General features: G+C 43.9%; 1 protein-coding gene across 1 annotated transcript in view; it reads right to left on the reverse strand.

Annotated features, from left to right (window-relative positions):
- The window catches only part of EMILIN2 (elastin microfibril interfacer 2), a 62,657-nt gene that overhangs the window by 17,386 nt on the left and 32,712 nt on the right, over positions 1 to 12,559 (reverse strand). Inside the window, exon 4 of the mRNA XM_090039748.1 lies at positions 3,611 to 5,548. Within this exon, the coding sequence (XP_089895874.1) occupies positions 3,611 to 5,548 (1,938 nt within the window). The remainder of the gene's footprint in view (positions 1 to 3,610; positions 5,549 to 12,559) is intronic.

Genomic DNA, 12,559 nt, shown 5'->3' on the forward strand with positions numbered 1-12,559 from the left:
TACAGAAAAGTGACTAACCCAACTATAGAAAACACATAATTTTCATGATTTTTTCTCCCAGTCTCAGTAGTTATAGTGGGAATATACTGTAGCTGTTATCAAAGCAAACCATTCGTGGGACCATTTGTGGCTGCTGACCATACTTCCTCTGGCTGCACAAACAAACAGTAAATATATATGAATAGGCTGCCTCTAAAGAAGAGGTGATTTTAGTTCATTTTATTGCAAGGTCATTTAAATCTTAAAAGATGTGCCTATTATGATGTGGACAACAATCCATTTAAATTCCATGTTAACAGGAGGTCAGGACTTAACATGGACCAGACAAAGAGCACTAAATGTTTATGTGCCCATGATTACCACTCCACAAGTGAAAACTAAACCAGAACAGCTTGCCCTTCAATGAAACAGGGTTAAGTTGCCCTGCTTTAACTTTCATTTACCATAAAGCACTTGTGGACATATGCATACACATACACACACGCATACATCAATTGTTCCACAGCATGTTCTTGCCTCCTGTTAACTTCCTTAATTTGATCATTTGCTCATACTTCAAGTGCTGGAGAGCACCTGTTAACATATTTCATGTTTCATGGTCTGCATCTTCATAGCACGGCAAAATTGAACTTGCTCAGACCTGAGAGGCAAAAATCACATCACCTTCAATGGAAGCTCTAATAATAGACTGAATAAGGATTTGGCCTGTGGTTTATGTACACTACATGCAGTTATTCACTAAACTGTCAACATTACTTTGGACTAATAATTGAAAATATTCTTGGCTCCAAAATGTTTTAATGTCTTTGAAGCCAAAGCTGCCATATTTCTGCCTTCAGACTAAGTTGTCTATGCTCAATTTAATTGTAGAATTGGCACGTGTTATTTGACAAAGTTTTATTTTATAATTCTTAACATGTATCTTTGTGTTACCACATTCAGATAACTTTATAAATAGCAGCTTGTTACTATTGTAGGCTCCCTAACTACAATGACATCATTTAAGTGATACAATATGTTGGCAAACAGTGCCTAACCTGATGCATTAATTTAATTTGGATTCACAAACCAGAATTGAAAATCACCAGTTCATAGCAGTAAAGGCATCAGAGAGGATACTGCAAGTACACAGAGCAAAAGTTTAAATCTTGGAATGATGCATACAGAAAAAGACATATCTTTGTACCAAGAAGAATAATGATCCCAAAAGGGACACAAAAATAGTACAAGATGTACCCACGTCCTGAGATAGGCTTTCTCAATTACTAATCATTCTTTTTGCCAAAAGCTTTCCAGAATGCCAAATATTCAGACTGACTCAGACTGCTGTGCCTGACAGTATTATTTTAACTGGAAATATTCTTGGACCTACATATTTACTTTATTAATCTTTTTAAAGCCACAGATATTCTAGTATAGCAGGTATAGCTTAAAGCAGTAGTGTTCAACCTTTTTGCCTGGTGGGCCAGATGGGTAGTGCCCAGGCAGTCTGTCAGCTGGATCTGGCTAGTGATTCCAGTGGGAGCCCAGGATGGGCACAGGCCACATCCAGCCACATACGGGGAAGGGGGCTTGAAGTGGGTCCACAAAGGACAGGAAGGGGGCCTGACCCAGGCCTGGCAGGGGGGAGATGGGACTTGGCCCAGCCCCACCCGAGCCCTGCAGGGGGTAGGGTTGTGGCTCAGCCCTGATCCAGGTGTGGGAAGAAAAGTGGGTGTAGCCTGGCTCCAACCTGGCCCTGCAGGGGGGTGGAGGGGAATAACCATGGCCCATCTCTGATCCAGTTGTGGAGAGCAGAAGGGGTTGCCAGCCCCGTGGGGGTAAAGCAGGCATGGCTACCATGCAGGACTTGGGGTTTGGGAATTTGGCAGGGAGGAAGGTGGCCATTCCTCCTCCACTGCCAAATTTTCTGACCCGTGGGGAGCCCCACAGGCCAAATACAATGGCTCTGTGGGCTGTATTTAGCTCACAGGCTGGAGGTTGAGCACCCCTTGCTTGGAGTGCCAGTATGTTTAAAATTTGACAGGTGGGTCTTCCTTCCTGGGTCTCTACATAGGATATGTAGACCCCATAAAGTACTTTGAAACTGAATTATACCCTAGACATACAGATGTTTTAGCTTCTTTCATGCTTTAAAATACTCTATTTAGCTTTAAACAAACACACACTGTGATGTTGTTGAGCAGTCTCTCTCAAACCACATAGAGAAGGGCTGTGTATATTCTGGGGAAGATGCAAATCTTGGGCACCCTGCCTACTGCTTTAGAGGAATCACTGGATTCCCTTCTTAGCTGTAAGGTGCAAAGCGCATATCTACCTTTCCATCTACTTCCCGTCCTAGCTGACAATCAAACATGACTGGCTGGTCCTATGCTCCTGGGTCTTAATGGGTCAAACACAGGTCCTATAACAAAAATCTCTCTCCACAGGAGTGTTCCTTATCAAATTCACTGTTCTCTCTTCTTTGACTCAATGGGCGTTTATAGACGTGCTCTGAGAGGAAGAGGGTGAGGGGGCTGCTTTAATTAATGCAGTTCCAAGACTTGTTCTATTTAAAGCTCTTGGAGCATCTTGTGTATCAGCATCTCCATGCTGAAAAATGGCAGTGGGGACGTTTTAACTAAAGCTTGTTGAACACCACTATTTTGAAGCACAGAAATGCTGATGTGCGAGATGCTGGAATCTGCTAAAGCACAGTAACTACCACACTCTAGCAAACTTGATTAATTGAGTCTGCTCCGATGTGCTGTAATTACAGTACATTGGAGCAGCCTCGCTGCTTGTGTATAGGCGCCCAATGATCCTACAGTTAATGGACTATAACACCAAAGTAAAAAAAAAAAGGAAATATAACACCAGAATAAAAACAATGAAACTAAGGCACAGAACTCTAGTTCAAACAGACTAGAAAACCCTAATTAGTGTTTCTTTGACAAAGTTTGCTTTCCTTGGTTTAAATCTATAGCATAGTCCAAGTTTTTGATGTCATATTTCTCTCATATGCATAAAAATAACATATGTTCTTTGTTGTGTAACAAGTGGAAAAGTACAGATTTCATAATCTCTTCAACTTCCTCTGTTTTTAGTCATAGTAACAAAAAGCTGGAACTTGGTATCCCTAAGCAAATCTGGCTGTTTTTAAAACTACACATTCTTCAGATCTTGGGCCAGACTCTCAGTTGGCGTAAAACAACACAGCTCCATGTAAGTCAAAGAACAAGTGTTATATTACAGCAGTGGCCCTTGATCTTTTGCCCCGTCAGCTAGATAAATGGTGCAGGGTCAGTGTGTGGGCCAGATCAGGCTCATACACCATGACTGAACCCATGTTGCCTCCACCCAGCCCTGTGTGCCCAAATCAGGCCTGTGCCACCCCTACCCCGGCCAGCCCTGTGTCTCAACTAGTGCCACAGTAACTCAGCCCAGCCTCACATGCTGGCATTGGGCCCTGTGCTACCCTGCACATCCAATCTAGTGTGCAGGGCCATGGTATCTGGCTCATCACATGCCCAGAAATTTGGCAGCAGGGGAGCAGCAATTAAACTGCCACCACCTCCCCACCAGCTTCAGTTTCAGTAAGAATGTCAGTAGAGAAAAACAGTAAACTCACATGTGGGAGATTGAGTTTTCATCAAAGTCTGAAGGTCAGCGGTAATTTTGGAGATCTCACTATGATACTGTTGGAAAGAGTTTTTGAGACCTGAAATATCTTTGGAATTAGATGCTATAGTTCCATTCATCTGATTAATACAGTTCCATAACCTGGTGACATGCTTATTCAGAGCTTCTTTTATCCTCCGTAGATTACCAGAGATAAGGTCTAATTTGCTGCAAACTTTTTCAACATGGGACACTCTGCTATCAACATCTGAAACTCCTTGCTGAATACCAGAGGTCCTTTCTTTACATTTCTTGAGGTCATGAAAAACTTGTTCATTTAGCTTTTCAATCCTTTCTTTTACTTCATTACAACAATTATCATTTGGATGAGAGGTATGATTGGCAACCGTCCTCTGTATTTCATCTATTTTTCTGAATGCACCACGCTGTGCTTTTTTACATGTAGAATTCACACCCAGAAGTTGCTCCTTACAGCTGCTCAGTCCATCTTGAAGATTTTTCACATCTTTATCCATCATACTTAAACCAAAACGAAGTACACGTAAATCTTTCTGCAGTTTTTGGATGTCATGTTGGTTGCCCTTAATGAAGTTAAACTTTTCATTAAGAGAGCAATTTAAAGACTTCAGTAAAGCAGAATTATCTTCTGTTTTCAAAAGCAAGACTTCATATTTCTTGTTACAACTTTCTATGTCTTTCTGAAGATCTTCTATACTTTGGGGTGCAGAGTTACATTTCTGCGAGCAAAGATTTTCCACAGCTTGTAGTTTGTTCTTAAGAAGATTAATTTCAGCTGTAAATAGTTCATTTCCAAGTCCTGAATCATTGTGCAAGACTAATTTAGGGTTACTATCTATTCCCTCAGAGTCTGTGGCATTGGCAATCTCCAAAATAGTTCCACCCAGTCTCTCTTCTAGTGCCTGTAGCTTTTGGTCAAGTAAGTCTCTCACTTCATCTACTTCAGAAGCTATAATACCTCGAAGAGTTTCCTCGACGTAAAAACAATGCTCTTCAGCATTCTTCTCAGTAACATTGATCCTAGCATCTAGCTCTTCCCATCTTGCACCAAAGATGTCTTCTAGATGTGGAGTAGAAATGTGGCTAATTTCATTATCTATTCTGGTATTTAAGACATTGTATGCTTCCATGATTCTATCCACTTTCTCATCCAAATTTTTTATCTGTTGATTGAAGTCACCACTTTTGCCATCCTTGCAACAGTTTACCTGATTTGATGGAGTTTGGATCTGAATTCGGAGATCGTTCACTTCTCTCTTCAGGTCATTTTCCTTTTCTTCTATAAGTTCAATCATTCCTGCATAACTGGCTTCATGGTCATCACACTGTTGTTGGATACCCAATAGTTTGTATTGGCAGGAGGTCTTCAGATCTGCCATTTTTGTCTCTAATCCTTCCAACATTTCCTGTCTCAAGGCCTCAAATTTTGAGTCAATATATTCCTGATATAAATCACCACTAGGCATCATTATTGTTGGTCCTTGTGCTGCCTCCTGCAGTTGTTTTAGTTGTCCTTCATAGCCCTTCACTTTTCTATTTAGCTCCTCCAACTGGCTGTTTTTGACCTTCAAGACTTCTTTGACCTCATCTAGCTCAAACTTTATATCTTCCATCCTCAGCACAGTAAAATGTTCTTTCTGGTCTTTATTGCTCATAATTCCAGGTAGATGAATAGTGTCTGTTTCACCACCAATGGCACTATCGGGTCCTGGGTGGTCATAAAGGTTGTTCAGCCATGAAACCAACATTTTACTGGCATCTTCTTGGACAGTAAGTTTTAAGTTTTCATTCACACCTGCTACAGAGGATTGAAGATCAAGTACTGTCTGTGTAAGTCGAAACAATTCATCCTCAAAGAACTGAATTTTCTTCTGATATAATTCTTGTGGCACTTCCGTTGGTTCAGAATCTGTTTTAAAGAAATAATGGAGATAACATTTAGATGTATGTAACAACAGTTCAGATCAGCTAGAGGTTAGTTTTAGTTTCTTTTGGTTAAGTTAGATGCACTAAATAATGCTTTAAAATACTATATAGCTTAGTGTCACCCCTTCAGAGGCAGATCTGGTGGGGTGGAGGGGTGCACTGGTGCAGTTGCACCCCCTGCCCCGCCTTTGATTTTGTGTCCACTCAATATCTAAAACCAACTACCCGGCAGTTGCAGCTGCATCTCTATTCGGGCAGCAGTGAGGTTGTTAACTGACTCCATGGCTCATTAAAATCTACCTGACTCCTTCTAAACCCTTCATTCCACAGGTGTTAGTGACCCTCTCTCTTTTTTAATAGTCTTGATGTTCCACTAATCAAGCTGGACTTGCTTCTCCAATTCTGCAATCTGTTAATTGCTCCTGGTAATGCTGTTCATATTTCTTAGCCTTGCAGACTGTTTTTAACTCATTTCAATAAAGTTATATTTGTTTTTGCATCAGTTAATATAGCCCTAGGCCCCTAGCATATTAGTGAAGCTTCTAGTTTCTTTTTACCTGCCTGGAAAAAAACATGTGTTGTGTTATATGTAATTATGTACTTCACCAGGTGCACTCCCTGCTTTTCAAAATCTAAATCCACCCATGCACCCCTTCCATTATTTTCTTCAGTGGTTAATTATTTTGTCATAATAGAGTCTCTCCAAACTAAAGCTTTGACATGTCAACTTTAATGTACCTACAAAGGTACATTAAAAATTAAAAAGACTATTGTGCCTGCCTACATGTTTGCACAGGCATGAAATCTAGGCTTTATATATATAGTAAATGGTTCTATTATGTACAGTTTATGTGAATGATTATTCTAAAGCCATTTCACCTCTCATAACAAAAACTAAGACTGGACACAGTAGTAACAGAAAATGACTTGGCCCTCTTCTACTTTTGCAGGGTTGTCTTTGAGAAGACATTGACTTTGAGGAGACATTTCTTCTACTTGAAGCTGGGCTTCTTCCTAAGTTGATCTGGAATCTAAATACATGTATAAGATGGAGGCATGGAGAACATTTAAGATTATAAATCTTGTGTTAAAAATCTCAAGTTATTTAATACACAGTTAATTAGCCCAATAGAAATGTATATTTTTTATAAGAAAACATATTCTCTTATAGTAAAAACAAACAAAATATTAGCGTAAAATAAATTATTTTATTTTCATTTTAGTTCTATAAATCAGGTCCTTCAATTCATTTTTGTTTGGATAAATATATTTGTGTGTGCGCCCATCTGGCTTCAAATGTCTGCTTGCATGCTGCCTTGCCCAAGGTGGGCTTCAGTTGTTCCTCTGACCTTCCCCGAACTCTCCTGCCATGTCTTTGAATGTCATATCAGTGTGGGGTTCAGCCTTGAAGTTCCCCTCAGGGGTGACCACGCCGCTTATGGGATGTTTGTGGGACTCCACCTCCCCTACACTCCAGCCTTACGCCAACCGCTGGTGGGGTGCTAGATCTTGACACGGCAGCCTCTCCAGTCCAGATATTCCTCATGCCTGATCGTATCCTCCTCTATCCTTGGGGAAGGAAAATTAGCTGGCCCGGGCTCTACGCCTGCGATCCCCTTGAGCTGGTCAGCTCTCCTCTTGGGATCCAAAGGTGCCCCTTCGAGCAGGGGTAAAGGGATAAAATGAAAAAAGAAACCAATAGAAGAGACAAGAAGATCTCCCTATCTGTTGTCCTACCGGTCAGCTTTCTCAGCCTTCCTGCCTGAACTTGGCAGTGCTCCCCTGACACTGGTCCCACAGGGTTCCCCTCTCTTCTCCGCCCCTAGCCCAGCTCCCCGACCTGGTACCTGGCAGCAGTCATGTGGAAACAACCTTGCTTCTCCAACGTGGGCTTCAGCCTCTCCCTTGGGCTCGTCATCCTGGTTGTGCCACTGCTCTGTGCTTCCTTCAATGAACCTCCTCGACAGCACAAGGGAGAAGTCCGTCCCTGCACTCTGCACCTCCTGGGGCAAAATCTTAGTGCCACCGGTGTGAGGAGCTCTCGGTGCTCCTCTCGCTGCCCGTTGCTCGGGCATTTCCATTTTGTGCTGGTCCTGCCTACTACCAGCATGGAGAGCCTCCACCTCCTCACTGGCTCTCCCCTTCCTACTGCCAGCAGCCATTTTTATTCCTGCCAGCCAGTGCGTCCTTGTGACATCACCCACCAGCCTTAATTGCATAAACATGCGGCTTGTAAACCATATGGGCTTCTCTTTTGGATCTTCTAGCACCGCTCCTCCTTCAGGTAAGTAACTGCTTTGTATTTCTTTCTTTATTTCACTATTTTTCCCCACAGCAGGTCCTATGAGTGGGGCTTCCCAGCCCCTCCTCTCGCTATCCCTGAGACAGTGTGCTATGCACATATATTTACATATATTATATATATTTATAAGTATGGACACTGGGAGAAATTGCATACATATAAAAATTAAATAGACAGTCAAAGTAAACTGGAGATCTGAATTTCTGAAACAGAAAATAAAGGAAATTAGGGGGTTTTTATGTTTTATTTCCATAACACTAGCAGCTAGGGATGAGGGAGCTTTATGTGCTGGGGAGTTTTAAGTGCTGGAGCACAGGGTGCCCAACAGCTGGCTTTTCAGCTCTGTCCCCAGTGCCAGGCTCCCTACCCATCTCAATCTTCAGCCAGCAGGTTGACAGCCTATCACCAAGATGAAAACTGCAGGGTACAACCCCACAACAAGGCCACCATGTGGCTGAAATTTGTGAATGTATCAGCTGATGGTCTCCCTGCAAGCTGGCAAATTGAAAGAGTGCTGTGGGAAGCATGGTATCAGGGACTGGTCCCTGATACCATGCTTCCCACAGTGCCTTTTGAATATCCAGGGTGGTGGGAGCCTGGCTTTGGGGGTGGAGTCTCTGATGCCGGGCACCCCACTTGCCTGTTGTGTGACTGGGATCTGACAAATTTTGTGATGGATGTCCAAAATTGAATGTCCTACACCATTCCATACTGCAATTAAATACATATCTATCAGGTGTCTAAGTGTTTGAATCGTGGTTCATGCGGATGCATTTACCTATTGTTAGTCAGGAACTTCATTATTAATTCTGATTTGTTTTTATTAGTCTGAGCAGAAAAGATGTTAAGCAAAGTGCCAAGGACACTGTCACATCTACACAGTACAATTCAGTACTGGGTAAAGACAAACAAGCTAGCTCTAGTAGCAGTATATCAGCTTCATTAGCTGTGCAACCTGCTCAGGCTAGCATTGTTGTATTGGTATCAGGACACAAAACTGTATTTCTAGATCAGTGGTCTCCAACCATTTAAGTAGCAAATCACCTTTGGCATTTAAAAGCAGCCCAAGATCTACCATGTGCTGCCGCCACCCCTTCCCCTCCTCTGTCTCCCCTCCTCCCCCAGCCAGCAAGTAAGTCTGTCAGGAGGGAAGGGGGTGCAGATCAAGGCAAAGAGAGAAAAAATTATTTGGGGACAAACCTCCACAGCAGGAAAGTCCCAACTTAACCCCATTCCCACCTCTGCGGCACTGTCCCTCACCGTGAGGGCCTCGATCTAGCTCCCACCCTTCCCTCCACTCCCCCACGGACTGATCTGCTGGGCTGGGGTGCATGCACGTGGCCGCCCCAGCCTTGGATTGACTCCAAGAAGCTCCAAGATCTAGCAGTGGATCAAGATCCGCTGGTTGGTGACCACTGCTCTAGACAGTCTTACATAGCATACCAGCCTGTATAGAGCTAGCCCAGGTATCACTACAAGGCCCTGCATTGCACTGTAAAGACATATCTTTTACTGTTAATTTTTTTTAAAAATCACTTTTTTCAGGATAAATGCATAGCTGCTTTATTACATAACAGAACAGTGATACCCTGTTTTAGTTATTCTTTCATTTGCAGTTAGGAACAGAATTACTTACTGCTTAATCAAAGGATTCTGTTCATTTCCAATTCATTTTACGTAACAAATGCATGAACTCTAAGTTCTGTGTGTGGTATTGAACTCCAGTAAGTGTTTATGGAAAAACTCTTCCAACAAAACCATCTTTCAATTAATTGAGGAAAACAGCAGAGAACCGAAGTCATTTTACCCTTTAAGAAGGCAGTATCTTATGCAAACACTATTTATTCTTAAAGGTATTTCAACAACTGGGATTTATTATTTATATACCCCTTGGGATTAATTTATAATGTTTGCATAGCTCTTTAGACAAATAAAGTACTACGCAACAGCTTTGCCTTATTTGCTTACCATTTTAAGCTATTCTGTATTTGATTTAGGAGTAATGCTACTCAAACTCATCTTTCCTGAAACAAAGATTTCTAAAGAAACAACTAAAAATGTTTAACCCAGTGGTTCTCAAGCTTTTTAGATTTGAGATGCATCTCATTTGGCTTGAGGTACCCCTCAGAAAATCCCAGCTTTTACTTTTCACTCATTTTTTGACTAGAGAAAAACGAAAGAACAATACTTCTGTTGCAAAGAACTCAAAAGACCATAACAGGTCAGAATGTTTTTAACACCATGAACTCCTCTTTGAAATTTCATAGATTTCATTTCATGGACATTAGGGCTGGAAGGGACCTTGGAAGATCATCGAGTCCAGCCCCCCGCCCAGAGGGCACGAAGTCAGCTGGGGTCATAGGATCCCAGCAAGATAAACATCCAATTTACTCTTGAAGGTGTTCAATGTAGGTGCTTGAAACGCCTCCGATGGCAGACTGTTCCAGATCTTGGGGGCTCAGACAGTAAAGAAATTCTTCCTTATCTCCAGCCTGAAACAGTCTTGCAGTAGTTTATGACCGTTTGACCTCATCATCCCTTGGGGCGCTCTGGTGAACAAACGTTCCCCCAGATCCTGGTGGTCACCCCTGATAAACTTATAGGTGGCCATCAGATCACCCCTGAGCCTACGCTTTTCCAGGCTAAAGAGCACCATGGCTCTCAGCCTGTCATTGTAAGATCTGTTTTCCTGACCTCTGATCATGCGCGTGGCTCTTCTCTGGACTCTCTCAAGCTTCTCCAAATCCTTTTTGAATTGTGGAGCCCAAAACTGGATGCAGTACTCCAGCTGCGGCCTCACCAAGGTTGAGTAGAAGGGGAGAATGACGTCCCCAGATTTGCTTGAGAAGCATCTATGGATGCAAGCCAGCGTTTTGGTTGCTTTACTAGCAGCAGCATCGCATTGCAGGCTCATGTTCACCTTGTGGTCAGTGATGACCCCCAAGTCTCTTTCTTCCGTAGTGCTAGCCAGCATAGTATGGCCGAGCCTATAAGGATGCTGCAGGTTTTTCTTCCCAAGGTGGAGAACCTTGCATTTTTTGGTGTTAAACACCATCAGGTTCTCGTCCGCCCATCTGCTGAGCCTGTCCAGGTCAGCCTGGATTACCTTCCTATCTTCTGGCGTGGATGCTTTGCCCCAAAGTTTGGTGTCATCGGCAAACTTGGCCAGTCTGCTCCTGACTCTAATGTCCACATCATTAATGAAGATGTTGAACAATATGGGTCCAAGGACAGAGCCTTGGGGGGACCCCACTGGTCACAGGGCACCATGATGAGTGACTGCCATCAATTACAATCCTCTGGGTCCGACCACGGAGCCAATTTCCCAGCCAGCGGATCATGGTGGACCCAAGGCCACAGTTAGCTAGTTTTGCCAAGAGGTAATCATGGGATACCAGATCAAAGGCTTTTTTGAAGTCAAGATATATGACATCAATCTCATCTCCCTTGTGCAGGTGATAGGTCACCTGGTCCTAAAAGGAAATGAGATTGGTCAAGCAAGACCTACACACAACAAACCCATGCTGGCTATCCCTTAGGATGTTGGCCTCGGCCAGTCCATTAAGGATGGCCTCTTTAATAAACTTTTCTAAGATCTTCCCAGGGATAGAAGTCAGGCTAATGGGACTATAGTTGGCCGGATCAACTTGCCTCCCTTTCTTGAAGATAGGCACCACTTTGGCCTTCTTCCAATCTTCGGGCACTACACCAGAGTGCCAGGAGTTTTTAAAGATCCGTGCCAGGGGCTGGACTATGATGCTCACCAGCTCCTTGAGTACCCTGGGGTGTAGATTGTCAGGGCTGGCTGACTTGAAGCTATCCAGCTTCTCAAGATGTTCCTTCACAAGGTCAGCATTTATGGTGCTGACCCCCCACCCGGACCTCCCTGTCCCATAGTGGGCATGGGCATCCCATGGGACTGATGAAAGACTGACACAAAGTACCCATTTAATCTCTGGTTTAATTTTGTGAATCATGCTTGCACACCTAGCAGTATTAAATTTGCATGGCACCCTGGTTGAAAATCATTGGTGTAACATTTTGCAACCATCAATCTGAACACAAAGAATTTCCTGAACTATTAGGGTGTGTCCTGATGAGCGCACATGTGCCTCTTGCCCCGCCTCAGACCCTTTGAGGCAGGGCAACAGGCACATGTAGGAGCAAAAAAATGTTCCCCACGCTGCAAACTTGCAGCACGGGGAGCAAATTAGACCCCTGGATATCAAGGGGTCTAAAAAAAGCGAAGTATAAAAAAGGGCAAGGCATGGTCCCTGACCATGCCCTGAGGCAACTGGAGGCTGGGTCCTCCATGGCTGCCAGAGCATCTCTGGTTGCCCCTCGCCCTAGTGTTGAAACACGCAGCTGACCAGGCCACGTGTTTCAGCACCAGGGCTCCAGTGCTGGTGAGTAAGGGGTCGGGGGGGCTGGAGGAGGGGGGAACCTGCAATGGCCCTGCCCATTCCCCTAGCCCACCCAGACAGGCCCCCCCCAAGGCTCCCAACCCCTGCTAGAACTGGCCTCTTCCCCCTGAGCCCCCCGAGCCCTGCTGGGGATGGTCCCTCCCCCAACAGCTCCCCCAAGCCCCCTCTCCCCTGTTGGGGCTGGCCTTAAGCCCTGACAACTCCCCGAGGCCCCTGACCCCTGCTGTGACCAGCCCTTCTGCTGACAGCCCACCGAACCCCCCTCCCC

This window comes from Crocodylus siamensis, chromosome 3 (genome assembly GCF_052110815.1).
Source record: "Crocodylus siamensis isolate JL-2025a chromosome 3, ASM5211081v1, whole genome shotgun sequence".
NCBI classification, from domain to species: domain Eukaryota; kingdom Metazoa; phylum Chordata; order Crocodylia; family Crocodylidae; genus Crocodylus; species Crocodylus siamensis.